The following is a 20,043-nucleotide window of genomic DNA, read 5'->3' as shown; positions in this document are numbered from 1 at the left end:
GTTCTTTGCAATTTAAATCACATTTTCCAAAATGCTTTTCTCCACTACAGGATCATATAAAATGCCACATATTCCTGCAGTCTCTGTCTGTACAAAAGCTTGAGACCCCCGTGAGGAAAGGAAAACATGTCAACACAAAAAGAAATATAAACTTTTTTAAGCATCGTAGAGAGATGTTCTTGCCATATTAGACAGTAAAAAACAAGTTTTTTAACACCATACACCGGAGATAATATTTCACAAAAGCTCAGAGACTTCTACAATAGAAACATTTTGAAATTTAATTTACAAATTTGTGGAATATATTTATTTAGAAAACATTGTACAAGTCAGACAACGTTGGTTTCATCTTCTATTTACTCAAGATGTTCATATGCCGGCCCACTCCTATTAACTTGCCGTGAGATTTGGTTGGCTGTGTCTGAGATAGCCATGGCTACATCTTTTAAAGCAACGGACTTCTCTGCCGTACGCAGCATGGATTTAAGACTTGCCCAGAAAACCTGTTGCTTCCTTTCATCGTCGGGCCACTCCAGATACGTCTGCTGCCTCAGTAGACGTCTTAGTCTCAAGAACTTCTTGGGCAAACAATCATCAGGCAACGGCTCCAAAAGGATGAAAACAAGGGAGTCCTCATGGACTCCAATGGCTCGGTGCTGAGCGAAGAACAGTTCGTAGTTACACCATTCGCTCTGGATAAAATGCTTGGAGAGGACAAAAAGGGTCTTGTAGCTGGATTCCACACAGTTAATGATGTTGTCTATGATCCAGTCTCCTGGTACAAAGTCACGTGCATGAACACACAGAGAAAACCCAGCATTTTCAAGGCACTTTACCAACTTGTTGTCCACCCAGTCTGCATCTTGATGGCTGTAGGAGATGAACCCATGATAAACAAATGATACATCTGTTAACATTTGCGATCGCTTCTTGCTTCGACTCTTCACCCGAATCCATACCATCAACATCTTTAAATACCAAAAGCCATCATATTTGTAGAAAAGCACAATAATAGGGAACACTACAACCATCAAGCAAGACAGAGCTACGACAGCCCTGAGCCACAATATACATGATAGCTCAGTTGTTTTGTACTCAGAGAGGGGAATGCCTGCGAGTGACAGAGGAGAATTGCAAGCGTAGTCTAGGGGCCAATCCAGAAGCAGGGATTTGTTAAAATGGGTGAGGAACCAGTGTGAGTCACACGAGCAGACGAATGGATTGTTCCCAGCTTTAATAGTCTGAAGACTTGGCAGTTGCTCCATGACCTCTTGGGATAGAAATGGGATGGCGTTCTGGTCTATATGTAACCGGATGGTTATTTTTGGTTTGTTATTGAAATGATTGTTTACATTCTCTTGGTCTCCACTCCATAGGCAGGTGAGGCCAATTAGTTAATGAGGGCGGGCTTTAACTATAAAGGGATGAGTCACTCAGTCTTCCCCTCTCCTGTGTCGTGACGGTCAGCGTTCTGGGACGTGCGTGGTCCTGTTCTCCGCTATTGGGTATGGTATTCCATTGACTCATAGTCCAGCACAGCGATCTAAATTACTATGCCCTGCCTTGCCTCTTTGTGTTTAGTTTGGGTTAGTTATTCTGTTCGCTATACAGTTATTTAGGTTTGGTTTGGTTCAACTTTGAGACTTGTATATTGTGTTAATGTGTTTATTTCCTGTGGTTCTTTTGTTTGGGTTTATCACTTTGTTTCAGTTTTTCGGAGTAGCGATGTGTTCAACTGAAGTAGTGTTCATAATTGTCATTTCTGTCCAGTCAATGTGTGGTTTTTGTTGAATACTAATGTGTTTTTGGTTTTCCCTTTATTTCTGTTATAATTACTAACTGTGTTTTGTTGATTGCAATTATGATTTTTTTGGGGACTACGTCAGTTGTAAGGCATTCGCTGCCCTGTCTGGCTAAACAATAAACTATATTTTCTGGTACTTGTGTTTGTGCCTGTATTCATTTGTCGGAGGTTTCTACGCGTAGGGTTGTGGGTCTATATCTTTAGGTGCAAGGCCTAAAGTGGCGTTGTTGGGTTCTGATTAACACCAGTCCACCGTTACTCCCCGGGCTGGTGTAAAGAATCGGTTACATACGTTCTGGCGTTGTTGGCAGGATCTGGCAATCAGGCAAATGTACCTTTTATAGTTTCATTAAGTATCTGTTGTGTGTCAGAACCACAGGAATAGTTGCTTGTGTTGTTTACAAGTCAGCTTGGTTGTTTCTGTGTTGGCTTATGGTGAATAGAGTTTTTATTTTGAGGCAAGGCAGGGTCCGGTAGCTGACAGCCCCTTCTGGTTGCCCTTGGTAACCACGTCGGCAATACTCCAAAATGGCGGAAGAGCTCCAGGATCTGCGGGAGCAGGTGGAGAACCTGCAAGCTGAGAACAATCGGTTCCGTCGAGAGCGTGATGCCAGCAAGGCGGGCCCAAGTTTCCGAGGACGCACCGAGAGCGCTGCTGTTTCGGAGAGAGTGGTGTACCTCCCACGAGAGCGACGATGCCCTGTTTTCAGGGGTAGTCATGGCATCGGGATTGAAGAGTGGATTGAGGAAGTGGAACTCAGTATGAAGACCAATATGGGTGTGCCAAGTCCTATATTGTGCTACAGCAGGAATTTTTCAATAGGACACAGCTGGAGGGTGAGTCTCTTCTAGAGTTTTCCCATTCATTGAACTGCCTAATGAAAAAGATAGTTGCCTGCTCTCCAATGAGAGTCCCTAATGCTGCACTCTTACTTCGCGATCATTTTGTAGAGCATGTAACCAGTTCTGATTTGTGCAGAGAATTGAAGAGACTTGTTCGTAACCACCCTGAACTGACTCTGCTGGACTTCAGAGCTGAGGCTATACGATGGGAAAGCGAGGGAGGAACAGAGGGTAGTCAGCCCACCATGTCTGCTTTTTGTGCCCCTCAAACTGTGACTAGACATACTGATGTTAACCCTGTAATCGTTGACTCTACTTCTGAACAGCTTTCAGCCCTTACTGCTTTGGTTAAAAAGCAACAGGAACAGCTTGACCAGATTACCCAGACATTGGCTGAGATGGAAAGGCCTCCTGTCCCTCATTCTAGGCACACTCGTGTGATTTGTAGACAGTGTCAACGGCCTGGTCACTATGCTAGCCACTGTGAAAATGAGCTTGTCCTTCCCAATACTGTCTCTACGTTTACTGCCTCCAGGGTACGCTATCGGCCAGGGCACACCAACACGAATGCAGACGCCTTATCTAGGAAGCCCTCCGGTATGGTCCAGAACCTAGGGAAGATGATGCCAGGAATCAAAGTACCCACCGTTGTCCATGGGGCGGCTAGAGAACATCTCTATGTGGGGTTGCAAGCAGCTGTGGCAGCCCTTCCGTCCCAGTCGCCGGACGACATCCAGTCACTTCAGGCAGCCGATTCAATAATTGGAGCCTTCCGCCACTTCTGGCTGGATAGAAGGTTGCCCAGCCGAGCAGAAAAGGAGCAACTGAGCCCCCAGGTACGTGGGCTGTTACAGCAGTGGGACTGTATAGTGATGAAAGATGACCTGCTGTATCGCCAACTTAAGCGTCCAGATGGTGGGGAAAATATTCTCCAGCTCCTTCTGCCAGAGTGTCTTAAAGAAGAGGTTCTCCAGCAGCTACACCGAAATCATGGACATCAGGGTATTGAGCGGACATCAGAGCTGGTGAGGCAGCGTTGCTACTGGCCCCGTATGGGCAAAGAAATCCGAGATTGGTGCCAACAGTGTGAGCGTTGTTCTTTAGCCAAGTCTACCCAGCCCAGGATCCAAGCCCCCATGGGTCACCTCTTAGCGGATTGGCCAAATCAGATTCTTGCCATTGACTTCACTCTTTTAGAGCGCGCAGAGGATGGTAGAGAGCTGGTGATGGTAATGACTGATGTGTTTTCAAAGTTCACCCAGGCTATACCCACCCGGGACCAGAAGGCCTCCACAGTAGCCGAAGTGCTTGTTAAGGAATGTTTTTTCCGCTATGGTGTTCCGGCCCGTATCCATTCAGACCAGGGGAGTAACTTTGAAAGTACCCTGGTAAGGCAGCTGTGCGACTTGTATGGTGTACAGAAGACCCGCACTACCCCTTACCATCCTCAGGGAAATGGACAATGTGAGAGGTTCAATCGAACAATGCACAACCTGCTGCGCACGCTTCCCCCTGACCAGAAGTTGTCTTGGCCCAGCCACCTTCCCCAGTTGACTTTCAGCTACAATACAACCCCACACCAGTCGACGGGTGAATCGCCACACCTGCTCATGTTTGGACAAGAACCCCATTTGCCTGTAGATTCTCTCCTTGGTCATCTCCCGACACCAACGGCAGGCCGTGTGGATGAATGGGTAGCAGAGCACCGACGTCGCCTTGGTGTAGCCCATGAATCTGCCAGGGAATGGCAGGAAAGGTCAACAAAGAGGAGGAAGGAAAGACATGACCAGAGGAAGTTGTGCAGATCCTTGGAAGTCGGTCAGCGGGTTTATCTAAGGGACCATGGAGGCCCTGGACGTCGTAAGATCCAGGATATGTGGAAATCTACTATTTATAAAGTTGTTAAAGCTCCAGAGCAGGGTGGAGTGGTATACTCCATAGCTCCAGTGCAGGATATCACCCAGACCAGAGCTGTTCACCGAACATCATTAAAACCTGCATTGAATCTGCCATCACAGTTTCCCGAGGATAATCAGTCACCATCCGAGGAGAACCTGTCAGAGGATGATGAAGGTCCATGGGTGGTTGTAAGTGGGCCTGATCAAGGTCCCTCCAATTCTTTGAGGTTTCGTTCCATGCCCAGAAGACAATCCATGACATCCCCCAGGGAAAGAGTTCCTCCTTGCCTTCCTCCCAGGCTAGAAAACCAACCTGCCAGCAGGAGTCCAGCCCCTCTCAGGAAGTCTTCACGGGTCCATGCAGGGCAGCACTCTAACATCCATCACCTCCCAAGGACCATCAGGGTAGAGGCATCAGGGACGACGACTCCTCAGGTGTTGGGTTCAAGTAGTATTGCTGCAGCCAATTTTTAGACCCTGGTCATAGTTACTTAGCTCATCGGTGGGGCACCGATGAAACGAGGGGGGGGAGGATTGTAACCGGATGGTTATTTTTGGTTTGTTATTGAAATGATTGTTTACATTCTCTTGGTCTCCACTCCATACGCAGGTGAGGCCAATTAGTTAATGAGGGCGGGCTTTAACTATAAAGGGATGAGTCACTCAGTCTTCCCCTCTCCTGTGTCGTGACGGTCAGCGTTCTGGGACGTGCGTGGTCCTGTTCTCCGCTATTGGGTATGGTATTCCATTGACTCATAGTCCAGCACAGCGATCTAAATTACTATGCCCTGCCTTGCCTCTTTGTGTTTAGTTTGGGTTAGTTATTCTGTTCGCTATACAGTTATTTAGGTTTGGTTTGGTTCAACTTTGAGACTTGTATATTGTGTTAATGTGTTTATTTCCTGTGGTTCTTTTGTTTGGGTTTATCACTTTGTTTCAGTTTTTCGGAGTAGCGATGTGTTCAACTGAAGTAGTGTTCATAATTGTCATTTCTGTCCAGTCAATGTGTGGTTTTTGTTGAATACTAATGTGTTTTTGGTTTTCCCTTTATTTCTGTTATAATTACTAACTGTGTTTTGTTGATTGCAATGATGATTATTTGGGGACTACGTCAGTTGTAAGGCATTCGCTGCCCTGTCTGGCTAAACTATATTTTCTGGTACTTGTGTTTGTGCCTGTATTCATTTGTCGGAGGTTTCTACGCGTAGGGTCGTGGGTCTATATCTTTAGGTGCAAGGCCTAAAGTGGCGTTGTTGGGTACTGATTAACACCAGTCCACCGTTATTCCCCGGGCTGGTGTAAAGAATCGGTTACATATATAAAGACATATTTGTATTTATTTGGGTTTAACATCCCTGCATCCGTAGAAATACTGTAGACTATACAATATCCCCACTATTACTACTAACACTTCTGATAAGAATGATGATAACAATGTTTAATGTCACTATTTAATCAACTTTTGCAGAGTTAAGGAGGAGCTTAATTAGTCAGTTGAATAACAATTCAATAACATTTACCAAATAATCACAATGTAAGAAAAGCTGCGAATATTGAAAATGCTCTTTTATTGACAAAAAGTGATGCAAATTGAGAGAATCTATAAACAGGCAACAACTACATGAGTAGAATTGGTGAACAAAAAAAGAAAAATAGTATGTTATAGAATGCATGTAAAAAAAAAAGAGCAAAAAATGCAACAGGTGAAGACATGTTCTTTGCAATTTAAATCACATTTTCCAAAATGCTTTTCTCCACTACAGGGTCATATAAAATGCCACATATTCCTGCAGTCTCTGTCTGTACAAAAGCTTGAGACCCCCGTGAGGAAAGGAAAACATGTCAACACAAAAAGAAATATAAACTTTTTTAAGCATCGTAGAGAGATGTTCTTGCCATATTAGACAGTACAAAACAAGTTTTTTAACACCATACACCTGAGATTATATTTCACAAAAGCTCAGAGACTTCTACAATAGAAACATTTTGAAATTTAATTGACAAATTTGTGGAATATATTTATTTAGAAAACATAGTACAAGTCAGACAACGTTGGTTTCATCTTCAATTTACTCAAGATGTTCATATGCCGGCCCACTCCTATTAACTTGCCGTGAGATTTGGTTGGCTGTGTCTGAGATAGCCATGGCTACATCTTTTAAAGCAACGGACTTCTCTGCCGTACGCAGCATGGATTTAAGACTTGCCCAGAAAACCTGTTGCTTTCTTTTATCGTCGGGCCACTCCAGATACGTCTGCTGCCTCAGTAGACGTCTTAGTCTCAAGAACTTCTTGGGCAAACAATCATCAGGCAACGGCTCCAAAAGGATGAAAACAAGGGAGTCCTCATGGACTCCAATGGCTCGGTGCTGAGCGAAGAACAGTTCGTAGTTGCACCATTCGCTCTGGATAAAATGCTTGGAGAGGACAAAAAGGGTCTTGTAGCTGGATTCCACACAGTTAATGATGTTGTCTATGATCCAGTCTCCTGGTACAAAGTCACGTGCATGAACACACAGAGAAAACCCAGCATTTTCAAGGCACTTTACCAACTTGTTGTCCACCCAGTCTGCATCTTGATGGCTGTAGGAGATGAACCCATGATAAACAAATGATACATCTGTTAACATTTGCGATCGCTTCTTGCTTCGACTCTTCACCCGAATCCATACCATCAACATCTTTAAATACCAAAAGCCATCATATTTGTAGAAAAGCACAATAATAGGGAACACTACAACCATCAAGCAAGACAGAGCTACAACAGCCCTGAGCCACATTATACATGATAGCTCAGTTGTTTTGTACTCAGAGAGGGGAATGCCTGCGAGTGACAGAGGAGAATTGCAAGCGTAGTCTAGGGGCCAATCCAGAAGCAGGGATTTGTTAAAATGGGTGAGGAACCAGTGTGAGTCACACGAGCAGACGAATGGATTGTTCCCAGCTTTAATAGTCTGAAGACTTGGCAGTTGCTCCATGACCTCTTGGGAAAGAAATGGGATTGCGTTCTGGTCTATATAAAGACTGATCAAAGCAGGGGCGTCATGAAAGTCCGGGAGCGAGTGAATACCATTGGAACTAAGTATAAGGTGTGTTAGACTGGGAAGCAAAACTACATCATTCGGTGTTATGGTTGTGATTCCTGTTTTTGTCAAGTCAATCTTCATGAAATGTTTGGATAAGCATTGGAAAATACTATTGCCGAGGTTGTTGTTTGCCAGACTGATTTCTGTCAAGTGTTCCGGCCAATTGCATGGGTTATCAAGCGTGATGGAGTTGAAGCTGAGGTCGAGAAACTGTAGCGTGCTCATTTCATGTGTTTTATCGGCAAAGAATGACAGACTCTTGAAGCGGTTTTGGCTCAGGATCAACCGTTTCAGCTTTGGCAAAATGGAGGTGTATGTACAAGAGTACCACCAGAACCCACGGTCACTCAAAAGATTGTTGCTTAAATCCATAGTCTCCAGTGCTGGCAATGTTAAGAAGGATTGGCAGGGCACAATATTCATCCCAGTCCCAGAACATTTCACATAGGTCAGATTTGAAGATGCCTTAAGGCTTATATTAATTATGGGGTACTTCATTTGAAAATGATTAACACCATCAATAGTTAATGAACGGAAACCAACGGAGTGATTGATGGTTGTCACTTGTAACCCATCTGGAGTATCTTCATTGTAACTCATGTGGACAAATGATAAATCCTGAACAGTGGAGAGCCATACATTCTTCACAAGTGCTCCCATAAAAGAGCTGTTCATCCAGGTATACTCCAAGGTTACATTCTTAATGTTTGGCATTGTTCTCAAGTTCACGAAAGGGTCCCAATCAAGTTTACAGTTGTCAGAAAACAAAGTGATAAATCTCAATGCTGTTGCTCTTGCCTTGTTCAAATCACGTAGAACTTTGTCAAACAAGTCAAAACGACCACAAAAAGAAGAGTTGAGCGACATTTTCTTGATGGACAATTTTCCAAGGGCACCCGCCTCATATTTTTGCCAAGGAATTCCAGCTCTTAGAGTGAAATGTTGCAAAGGGATCCTGAGCAGGGAATTGAAGTCATCAGCGGTGACAGACCAAGCAGTTGTGCTTCCAAGAGAAAGGACCTCCAGATTCTTCATGAGCTCAAATGACCTCGGCACAGCATAGCTCTGGTAAGGATTGTCGGACATGTCAAGATTTTCCATGTTCGGCAACTTTAAATCAGGGATGGTCAGCAGTTTGTTGCTGGAAATGTTCAGAACCTTGAGGGTTGGGACCTGATCGAAAGTATCAACCGAAATCTCTTTCAAACCACAGTTGGTGATCTTTAGGAAACAAAGCTTGACTAGTCTTGAAAATGAATCCCCATTTAGTCTCTGGATGAAGTTGTAAGATAGATCGAGATACCTGATGTAGTTGGGGAGATCAGAAGGAACACGAGTGAGATTCTGATGTGTGAGTTCCTTCACTTCTCTCCTGGATGTCAGACACAGATTCATCCCTAGATCATCTGGTAATCCAGCTGTGAAGTCAAGGTCCTCCATCCAGATGACCAAGAGAGTTGTGACCAGGATAGTCACTTTGCCTCTGAGAAGAAAGAGAAATTAATAAGAACAATGTCTTCGAAACATGACTGCAGAACTCAATCTTCAGACTCACAAACCTGACAAACCCTTTTTATTGTATATATCGCCGACTGCAATCTTCCAACCTATAAGATTTAATTCCTCTTTTATATAACTTCATGATCTTTTAGACAGATTAAAAGGGATAGAGCGAAAGATACACTAGACCATAAAAAGTTACTGAGCCCTTTTTTCTTCTTTTTTTTGTAGACTGCAAACATCCACCCTATAAAGTGTTGTTCCTCTTTTACTACAATGTCCTCTTTCTAAAACATGTTTTGAAAGAGATTTTCATTTTATTTGGCCCAGAAGATCCTTCAATACGTAAAGTTACCTAAAAATGAAAATGATTATTAATTCAAACAGCATTTTTACTGTAATGGTGAGGTTGACCCAGAAGTGGAAACGGTCTCAGAACATAGATCAGTATTGGATCAATGTCTTCTGAAACAAATTCAATTTAAAATCCAGAGGAGAAGAGGCAATTACTCAATTCATGCATATCTGCCGAGATGAAACAAAAGCACGAAACAGAGTCTGAAGCAGACAAAAATATTAAGATAAGACACACAGGAAATATGACATTAAACACATTGCTTTGAAAGCATATCAATAATTGAATTAACTGAAAATATTGTGTCTGACTTTTAATATATTCCTAGAAATATGAGATCTTAAATCATACTAAAATGTTTATTAAAGTTTGGGGATAAAGAAAGACAAATAGTTAGTGATGAAGGATAGAAAGATAATATTGTGGAGATTGTTAAGGTTACCTAAAAAGGGATTCTTGAGAATTTGCAGGTAAACTATAGACATTCTTTATGTTGGATTCTACCCCCAGTAAGTAAGTAAGTAATATTTGTAGAGCGCTTTTATAGACCAGGGTCACAAAGCGCTTAAACAATCGAAACAATACCCAACAAAAGTATATGTTTAAGTCAAAGATAGAGCCTGGTATCACAATCTGTTTTCATCATTTCCTGTTATGGGTTGCAAGACTTTTGATTGATTACATAATATTTGTATTTATTTGGGTTTAAAATCCCTGCATCCGTAGAAATACTGTAGACTGTACAATATCCCTACTATTACTACTAACACTTCTGATAAGAATGATGATAACAACCATAACAATGTTTAATGTCACTATTTAATCCACTTTTGCAGAGTTAAGGAGGAGCTTAATTAGTCAGTTAAATAACAATTCAATAGCATTTACCAAATAATCACAATGTAAGAAAAGCTGCGAATATGACAAAAAGTGATACAAATTGAGAGAATCTATAAACAATTACATGAGTAGAATTGGTGAACAAAAAAAGAAAAATACTATGTAATAGAACATAGAATGCACGTAAAAAGAGAGCAAAAAATGCAACAGGGGAAGACATGTTCTTTGCAATTTAAATCACATTTTCCAAAATGCTTTTCTCCACTACAGGATCATATAAAATGCCACATATTCCTGCAGTCTCTGTCTGTACAAAAGCTTGAGACCCCCGTGAGGAAAGGAAAACATGTCAACACAAAAAGAAATATAAACTTTTTTAAGCATCGTAGAGAGATGTTCTTGCCATATTAGACAGTAAAAAACAAGTTTTTTAACACCATACACCGGAGATAATATTTCACAAAAGCTCAGAGACTTCTACAATAGAAACATTTTGAAATTTAATTTACAAATTTGTGGAATATATTTATTTAGAAAACATTGTACAAGTCAGACAACGTTGGTTTCATCTTCTATTTACTCAAGATGTTCATATGCCGGCCCACTCCTATTAACTTGCCGTGAGATTTGGTTGGCTGTGTCTGAGATAGCCATGGCTACATCTTTTAAAGCAACGGACTTCTCTGCCGTACGCAGCATGGATTTAAGACTTGCCCAGAAAACCTGTTGCTTCCTTTCATCGTCGGGCCACTCCAGATACGTCTGCTGCCTCAGTAGACGTCTTAGTCTCAAGAACTTCTTGGGCAAACAATCATCAGGCAACGGCTCCAAAAGGATGAAAACAAGGGAGTCCTCATGGACTCCAATGGCTCGGTGCTGAGCGAAGAACAGTTCGTAGTTACACCATTCGCTCTGGATAAAATGCTTGGAGAGGACAAAAAGGGTCTTGTAGCTGGATTCCACACAGTTAATGATGTTGTCTATGATCCAGTCTCCTGGTACAAAGTCACGTGCATGAACACACAGAGAAAACCCAGCATTTTCAAGGCACTTTACCAACTTGTTGTCCACCCAGTCTGCATCTTGATGGCTGTAGGAGATGAACCCATGATAAACAAATGATACATCTGTTAACATTTGCGATCGCTTCTTGCTTCGACTCTTCACCCGAATCCATACCATCAACATCTTTAAATACCAAAAGCCATCATATTTGTAGAAAAGCACAATAATAGGGAACACTACAACCATCAAGCAAGACAGAGCTACGACAGCCCTGAGCCACAATATACATGATAGCTCAGTTGTTTTGTACTCAGAGAGGGGAATGCCTGCGAGTGACAGAGGAGAATTGCAAGCGTAGTCTAGGGGCCAATCCAGAAGCAGGGATTTGTTAAAATGGGTGAGGAACCAGTGTGAGTCACACGAGCAGACGAATGGATTGTTCCCAGCTTTAATAGTCTGAAGACTTGGCAGTTGCTCCATGACCTCTTGGGATAGAAATGGGATGGCGTTCTGGTCTATATGTAACCGGATGGTTATTTTTGGTTTGTTATTGAAATGATTGTTTACATTCTCTTGGTCTCCACTCCATAGGCAGGTGAGGCCAATTAGTTAATGAGGGCGGGCTTTAACTATAAAGGGATGAGTCACTCAGTCTTCCCCTCTCCTGTGTCGTGACGGTCAGCGTTCTGGGACGTGCGTGGTCCTGTTCTCCGCTATTGGGTATGGTATTCCATTGACTCATAGTCCAGCACAGCGATCTAAATTACTATGCCCTGCCTTGCCTCTTTGTGTTTAGTTTGGGTTAGTTATTCTGTTCGCTATACAGTTATTTAGGTTTGGTTTGGTTCAACTTTGAGACTTGTATATTGTGTTAATGTGTTTATTTCCTGTGGTTCTTTTGTTTGGGTTTATCACTTTGTTTCAGTTTTTCGGAGTAGCGATGTGTTCAACTGAAGTAGTGTTCATAATTGTCATTTCTGTCCAGTCAATGTGTGGTTTTTGTTGAATACTAATGTGTTTTTGGTTTTCCCTTTATTTCTGTTATAATTACTAACTGTGTTTTGTTGATTGCAATTATGATTTTTTTGGGGACTACGTCAGTTGTAAGGCATTCGCTGCCCTGTCTGGCTAAACAATAAACTATATTTTCTGGTACTTGTGTTTGTGCCTGTATTCATTTGTCGGAGGTTTCTACGCGTAGGGTTGTGGGTCTATATCTTTAGGTGCAAGGCCTAAAGTGGCGTTGTTGGGTTCTGATTAACACCAGTCCACCGTTACTCCCCGGGCTGGTGTAAAGAATCGGTTACATACGTTCTGGCGTTGTTGGCAGGATCTGGCAATCAGGCAAATGTACCTTTTATAGTTTCATTAAGTATCTGTTGTGTGTCAGAACCACAGGAATAGTTGCTTGTGTTGTTTACAAGTCAGCTTGGTTGTTTCTGTGTTGGCTTATGGTGAATAGAGTTTTTATTTTGAGGCAAGGCAGGGTCCGGTAGCTGACAGCCCCTTCTGGTTGCCCTTGGTAACCACGTCGGCAATACTCCAAAATGGCGGAAGAGCTCCAGGATCTGCGGGAGCAGGTGGAGAACCTGCAAGCTGAGAACAATCGGTTCCGTCGAGAGCGTGATGCCAGCAAGGCGGGCCCAAGTTTCCGAGGACGCACCGAGAGCGCTGCTGTTTCGGAGAGAGTGGTGTACCTCCCACGAGAGCGACGATGCCCTGTTTTCAGGGGTAGTCATGGCATCGGGATTGAAGAGTGGATTGAGGAAGTGGAACTCAGTATGAAGACCAATATGGGTGTGCCAAGTCCTATATTGTGCTACAGCAGGAATTTTTCAATAGGACACAGCTGGAGGGTGAGTCTCTTCTAGAGTTTTCCCATTCATTGAACTGCCTAATGAAAAAGATAGTTGCCTGCTCTCCAATGAGAGTCCCTAATGCTGCACTCTTACTTCGCGATCATTTTGTAGAGCATGTAACCAGTTCTGATTTGTGCAGAGAATTGAAGAGACTTGTTCGTAACCACCCTGAACTGACTCTGCTGGACTTCAGAGCTGAGGCTATACGATGGGAAAGCGAGGGAGGAACAGAGGGTAGTCAGCCCACCATGTCTGCTTTTTGTGCCCCTCAAACTGTGACTAGACATACTGATGTTAACCCTGTAATCGTTGACTCTACTTCTGAACAGCTTTCAGCCCTTACTGCTTTGGTTAAAAAGCAACAGGAACAGCTTGACCAGATTACCCAGACATTGGCTGAGATGGAAAGGCCTCCTGTCCCTCATTCTAGGCACACTCGTGTGATTTGTAGACAGTGTCAACGGCCTGGTCACTATGCTAGCCACTGTGAAAATGAGCTTGTCCTTCCCAATACTGTCTCTACGTTTACTGCCTCCAGGGTACGCTATCGGCCAGGGCACACCAACACGAATGCAGACGCCTTATCTAGGAAGCCCTCCGGTATGGTCCAGAACCTAGGGAAGATGATGCCAGGAATCAAAGTACCCACCGTTGTCCATGGGGCGGCTAGAGAACATCTCTATGTGGGGTTGCAAGCAGCTGTGGCAGCCCTTCCGTCCCAGTCGCCGGACGACATCCAGTCACTTCAGGCAGCCGATTCAATAATTGGAGCCTTCCGCCACTTCTGGCTGGATAGAAGGTTGCCCAGCCGAGCAGAAAAGGAGCAACTGAGCCCCCAGGTACGTGGGCTGTTACAGCAGTGGGACTGTATAGTGATGAAAGATGACCTGCTGTATCGCCAACTTAAGCGTCCAGATGGTGGGGAAAATATTCTCCAGCTCCTTCTGCCAGAGTGTCTTAAAGAAGAGGTTCTCCAGCAGCTACACCGAAATCATGGACATCAGGGTATTGAGCGGACATCAGAGCTGGTGAGGCAGCGTTGCTACTGGCCCCGTATGGGCAAAGAAATCCGAGATTGGTGCCAACAGTGTGAGCGTTGTTCTTTAGCCAAGTCTACCCAGCCCAGGATCCAAGCCCCCATGGGTCACCTCTTAGCGGATTGGCCAAATCAGATTCTTGCCATTGACTTCACTCTTTTAGAGCGCGCAGAGGATGGTAGAGAGCTGGTGATGGTAATGACTGATGTGTTTTCAAAGTTCACCCAGGCTATACCCACCCGGGACCAGAAGGCCTCCACAGTAGCCGAAGTGCTTGTTAAGGAATGTTTTTTCCGCTATGGTGTTCCGGCCCGTATCCATTCAGACCAGGGGAGTAACTTTGAAAGTACCCTGGTAAGGCAGCTGTGCGACTTGTATGGTGTACAGAAGACCCGCACTACCCCTTACCATCCTCAGGGAAATGGACAATGTGAGAGGTTCAATCGAACAATGCACAACCTGCTGCGCACGCTTCCCCCTGACCAGAAGTTGTCTTGGCCCAGCCACCTTCCCCAGTTGACTTTCAGCTACAATACAACCCCACACCAGTCGACGGGTGAATCGCCACACCTGCTCATGTTTGGACAAGAACCCCATTTGCCTGTAGATTCTCTCCTTGGTCATCTCCCGACACCAACGGCAGGCCGTGTGGATGAATGGGTAGCAGAGCACCGACGTCGCCTTGGTGTAGCCCATGAATCTGCCAGGGAATGGCAGGAAAGGTCAACAAAGAGGAGGAAGGAAAGACATGACCAGAGGAAGTTGTGCAGATCCTTGGAAGTCGGTCAGCGGGTTTATCTAAGGGACCATGGAGGCCCTGGACGTCGTAAGATCCAGGATATGTGGAAATCTACTATTTATAAAGTTGTTAAAGCTCCAGAGCAGGGTGGAGTGGTATACTCCATAGCTCCAGTGCAGGATATCACCCAGACCAGAGCTGTTCACCGAACATCATTAAAACCTGCATTGAATCTGCCATCACAGTTTCCCGAGGATAATCAGTCACCATCCGAGGAGAACCTGTCAGAGGATGATGAAGGTCCATGGGTGGTTGTAAGTGGGCCTGATCAAGGTCCCTCCAATTCTTTGAGGTTTCGTTCCATGCCCAGAAGACAATCCATGACATCCCCCAGGGAAAGAGTTCCTCCTTGCCTTCCTCCCAGGCTAGAAAACCAACCTGCCAGCAGGAGTCCAGCCCCTCTCAGGAAGTCTTCACGGGTCCATGCAGGGCAGCACTCTAACATCCATCACCTCCCAAGGACCATCAGGGTAGAGGCATCAGGGACGACGACTCCTCAGGTGTTGGGTTCAAGTAGTATTGCTGCAGCCAATTTTTAGACCCTGGTCATAGTTACTTAGCTCATCGGTGGGGCACCGATGAAACGAGGGGGGGGAGGATTGTAACCGGATGGTTATTTTTGGTTTGTTATTGAAATGATTGTTTACATTCTCTTGGTCTCCACTCCATACGCAGGTGAGGCCAATTAGTTAATGAGGGCGGGCTTTAACTATAAAGGGATGAGTCACTCAGTCTTCCCCTCTCCTGTGTCGTGACGGTCAGCGTTCTGGGACGTGCGTGGTCCTGTTCTCCGCTATTGGGTATGGTATTCCATTGACTCATAGTCCAGCACAGCGATCTAAATTACTATGCCCTGCCTTGCCTCTTTGTGTTTAGTTTGGGTTAGTTATTCTGTTCGCTATACAGTTATTTAGGTTTGGTTTGGTTCAACTTTGAGACTTGTATATTGTGTTAATGTGTTTATTTCCTGTGGTTCTTTTGTTTGGGTTTATCACTTTGTTTCAGTTTTTCGGAGTAGCGATGTGTTCAACTGAAGTAGTGTTCATAATTGTCATTTCTGTCCAGTCAATGTGTGGTTTTTGTTGAATACTAATGTGTTTTTGGTTTTCCCTTTATTTCTGTTATAATTACTAACTGTGTTTTGTTGATTGCAATGATGATTATTTGGGGACTACGTCAGTTGTAAGGCATTCGCTGCCCTGTCTGGCTAAACTATATTTTCTGGTACTTGTGTTTGTGCCTGTATTCATTTGTCGGAGGTTTCTACGCGTAGGGTCGTGGGTCTATATCTTTAGGTGCAAGGCCTAAAGTGGCGTTGTTGGGTACTGATTAACACCAGTCCACCGTTATTCCCCGGGCTGGTGTAAAGAATCGGTTACATATATAAAGACATATTTGTATTTATTTGGGTTTAACATCCCTGCATCCGTAGAAATACTGTAGACTATACAATATCCCCACTATTACTACTAACACTTCTGATAAGAATGATGATAACAATGTTTAATGTCACTATTTAATCAACTTTTGCAGAGTTAAGGAGGAGCTTAATTAGTCAGTTGAATAACAATTCAATAACATTTACCAAATAATCACAATGTAAGAAAAGCTGCGAATATTGAAAATGCTCTTTTATTGACAAAAAGTGATGCAAATTGAGAGAATCTATAAACAGGCAACAACTACATGAGTAGAATTGGTGAACAAAAAAAGAAAAATAGTATGTTATAGAATGCATGTAAAAAAAAAAGAGCAAAAAATGCAACAGGTGAAGACATGTTCTTTGCAATTTAAATCACATTTTCCAAAATGCTTTTCTCCACTACAGGGTCATATAAAATGCCACATATTCCTGCAGTCTCTGTCTGTACAAAAGCTTGAGACCCCCGTGAGGAAAGGAAAACATGTCAACACAAAAAGAAATATAAACTTTTTTAAGCATCGTAGAGAGATGTTCTTGCCATATTAGACAGTACAAAACAAGTTTTTTAACACCATACACCTGAGATTATATTTCACAAAAGCTCAGAGACTTCTACAATAGAAACATTTTGAAATTTAATTGACAAATTTGTGGAATATATTTATTTAGAAAACATAGTACAAGTCAGACAACGTTGGTTTCATCTTCAATTTACTCAAGATGTTCATATGCCGGCCCACTCCTATTAACTTGCCGTGAGATTTGGTTGGCTGTGTCTGAGATAGCCATGGCTACATCTTTTAAAGCAACGGACTTCTCTGCCGTACGCAGCATGGATTTAAGACTTGCCCAGAAAACCTGTTGCTTTCTTTTATCGTCGGGCCACTCCAGATACGTCTGCTGCCTCAGTAGACGTCTTAGTCTCAAGAACTTCTTGGGCAAACAATCATCAGGCAACGGCTCCAAAAGGATGAAAACAAGGGAGTCCTCATGGACTCCAATGGCTCGGTGCTGAGCGAAGAACAGTTCGTAGTTGCACCATTCGCTCTGGATAAAATGCTTGGAGAGGACAAAAAGGGTCTTGTAGCTGGATTCCACACAGTTAATGATGTTGTCTATGATCCAGTCTCCTGGTACAAAGTCACGTGCATGAACACACAGAGAAAACCCAGCATTTTCAAGGCACTTTACCAACTTGTTGTCCACCCAGTCTGCATCTTGATGGCTGTAGGAGATGAACCCATGATAAACAAATGATACATCTGTTAACATTTGCGATCGCTTCTTGCTTCGACTCTTCACCCGAATCCATACCATCAACATCTTTAAATACCAAAAGCCATCATATTTGTAGAAAAGCACAATAATAGGGAACACTACAACCATCAAGCAAGACAGAGCTACAACAGCCCTGAGCCACATTATACATGATAGCTCAGTTGTTTTGTACTCAGAGAGGGGAATGCCTGCGAGTGACAGAGGAGAATTGCAAGCGTAGTCTAGGGGCCAATCCAGAAGCAGGGATTTGTTAAAATGGGTGAGGAACCAGTGTGAGTCACACGAGCAGACGAATGGATTGTTCCCAGCTTTAATAGTCTGAAGACTTGGCAGTTGCTCCATGACCTCTTGGGAAAGAAATGGGATTGCGTTCTGGTCTATATAAAGACTGATCAAAGCAGGGGCGTCATGAAAGTCCGGGAGCGAGTGAATACCATTGGAACTAAGTATAAGGTGTGTTAGACTGGGAAGCAAAACTACATCATTCGGTGTTATGGTTGTGATTCCTGTTTTTGTCAAGTCAATCTTCATGAAATGTTTGGATAAGCATTGGAAAATACTATTGCCGAGGTTGTTGTTTGCCAGACTGATTTCTGTCAAGTGTTCCGGCCAATTGCATGGGTTATCAAGCGTGATGGAGTTGAAGCTGAGGTCGACAAACTCTAGCGTGCTCATTTCATGTGTTTTATTGGCAAAGAATGACAGACTCTTGAAGCGGTTTTGGCTCAGGATCAACCGTTTCAGCTTTGGCAAAACGGAGGTGTATGTACAACCGTGCCACCAGAGCCCACCCTCATTCAAAAGATTGTTGCTTAAATCCATAGTCTCCAGTGCTGGCAATTTAAAGAAGGATTGGCAGGGCACAATATTCATCCCAGTCCCAGAAAATTTCACATGAGTCAGATTGCAAGCTCCATCAAAGCTTATATTAATTATGGGGTACCTCATTTGATAATGCTTCACACCATCAATAGTTAATGAACGCAGACTGATGAAGCGGGTAATGTTTATAACCTGTAACCCATCTGGAGTATCTTCATTGTAAATCATGTGGACAAATGATAAATCCTGAACGGTGGAGAGCCATACATTCTTCACAAGTGCTCCCATAAAAGAGCTGTTCATCCAGGTATACTCCAAGGTTACATTCTTAATGTTTGGCATTGTTCTCAAGTTAACGAAAGGGTCCACGTCAAGGTTACAGTTGTCAGAAAACATAGTGATAAATCTCAATGCTGTTGCTCTTGTCTTGTTCAAATCACGTAGAACTTTGTCAAACAAGTCAAAACGACCACAAAAAGAAGAGTTGAGCGACATTTTCTTGATGGACAATTTTCCAAGGGCTCCCGCCTCATATTTTTGCCAAGGAATTCCAGCTCCTAAAGTGAAATGTTGCAAAGGGATCCTCTTCAAGGAATTGAAGTCATCAGCGGTGACAGACCGAGCAGTTGTGCTTCCAAGAGAAAGGACCTCCAGATTCTTCATGAGCTCAAATGACCTCGGCACAGCATAGCTCTGGTAAGGATTGTCGGACATGTCAAGATTTTCCATGTTCGGCAACTTTAAATCAGGGATGGTCAGCAGTTTGTTGCTGGAAATGTTCAGAACCTTGAGGGTTGGGACCTGATCGAAAGTATCAACCGAAATCTCTTTCAAACCACAGTTGGTGATCTTTAGGAAACAAAGCTTGACTAGTCTTGAAAATGAATCCCCATTTAGTCTCTGGATGAAGTTGTAAGATAGATCCAGATACCTGATGTAGTTGGGGAGATCAGGAGGAACACGAGTGAGATTCTGATGTGTGAGTTCCTTCACTTCTTTCCTGGATGTCACACACAGATTCATCCCTAGATCATCTGGTAATCCAGCTGTTAAATCAAGGTCCTCCATCCAGATGACCAAGAGAGTTGTGACCAGGATAGTCACTTTGCCTCTGAGAAGAAAGAGAAATTAATAAGAACAATGTCCATACGTGGCTATTGCAAACATAGCTTACCTTCTTCGAAACATGACTGCAGAACTCAATCTTCAGACTCACAAACCTGACAAACCCTTTTTATTGTTTATATCGCCGACTGCAATCTTCCAGCCTATAAGGTTTAATTCCTCTTTTATATAACTTCATGATCTTTTAGACAGATTAAAAGGGATAGAGCGAAAGATACACTAGACCATAAAAAGTTACTGAGCCCTTTTTTCTTCTTCTTTTTGTAGACTGCAAACATCCACCCTATAAAGTGTTGTTCCTCTTTTACTACAATGTCCTCTTTCTAAAACATGTTTTGAAAGAGATTTTAATTTTATTTGGCTCAGAAG

General features: G+C 43.3%; 5 protein-coding genes across 5 annotated transcripts; 1 reads left to right on the top strand and 4 right to left on the bottom strand.

The window, feature by feature from the left end:
- Positions 1 to 356: 356 nt before the first annotated feature.
- LOC148057828 (toll-like receptor 2 type-2) lies at positions 357 to 1,527 on the bottom strand. Its single transcript, XM_087782736.1, has 2 exons — positions 1,434 to 1,527; positions 357 to 1,363 (listed from the first exon to the last, which is right to left on the bottom strand). Exons 1-2 carry the CDS (start codon positions 1,525 to 1,527, stop codon positions 357 to 359), a joined length of 1,101 nt encoding a protein of 366 aa, XP_087638862.1.
- Positions 1,528 to 2,332: 805 nt separating this feature from the next.
- Positions 2,333 to 4,922, top strand: LOC148057827 (uncharacterized). The gene is made up of 4 exons (XM_087782735.1): positions 2,333 to 2,641; positions 2,756 to 2,760; positions 3,183 to 4,734; positions 4,791 to 4,922. Exons 1-4 carry the CDS (start codon positions 2,333 to 2,335, stop codon positions 4,920 to 4,922), a joined length of 1,998 nt encoding a protein of 665 aa, XP_087638861.1.
- Positions 4,923 to 6,093: 1,171 nt separating this feature from the next.
- On the bottom strand, positions 6,094 to 9,086 carry LOC148057826 (toll-like receptor 1). The gene has a single exon (XM_087782730.1). It carries the CDS (start codon positions 9,069 to 9,071, stop codon positions 6,615 to 6,617), a length of 2,457 nt encoding a protein of 818 aa, XP_087638856.1. The 5' UTR covers positions 9,072 to 9,086; the 3' UTR covers positions 6,094 to 6,614.
- Positions 9,087 to 9,646: 560 nt separating this feature from the next.
- On the bottom strand, positions 9,647 to 12,073 carry LOC148057825 (toll-like receptor 2 type-2). Its single transcript, XM_087782733.1, has 3 exons — positions 11,980 to 12,073; positions 10,946 to 11,909; positions 9,647 to 9,656 (listed from the first exon to the last, which is right to left on the bottom strand). Exons 1-3 carry the CDS (start codon positions 12,071 to 12,073, stop codon positions 9,647 to 9,649), a joined length of 1,068 nt encoding a protein of 355 aa, XP_087638859.1.
- Positions 12,074 to 17,083: 5,010 nt separating this feature from the next.
- Positions 17,084 to 19,668, bottom strand: LOC148057824 (toll-like receptor 1). The gene has a single exon (XM_087782732.1). It carries the CDS (start codon positions 19,615 to 19,617, stop codon positions 17,161 to 17,163), a length of 2,457 nt encoding a protein of 818 aa, XP_087638858.1. The 5' UTR covers positions 19,618 to 19,668; the 3' UTR covers positions 17,084 to 17,160.
- Between the last annotated feature and the right edge of the window lie 375 nt (positions 19,669 to 20,043).

The sequence above is a fragment of the Callionymus lyra genome, unplaced genomic scaffold (assembly GCF_982586985.1).
Source record: "Callionymus lyra unplaced genomic scaffold, fCalLyr1.hap1.1 HAP1_SCAFFOLD_506, whole genome shotgun sequence".
Lineage (NCBI taxonomy): Eukaryota > Metazoa > Chordata > Actinopteri > Syngnathiformes > Callionymidae > Callionymus > Callionymus lyra.
This window is presented reverse-complemented; position numbering and strand designations above follow the sequence as displayed.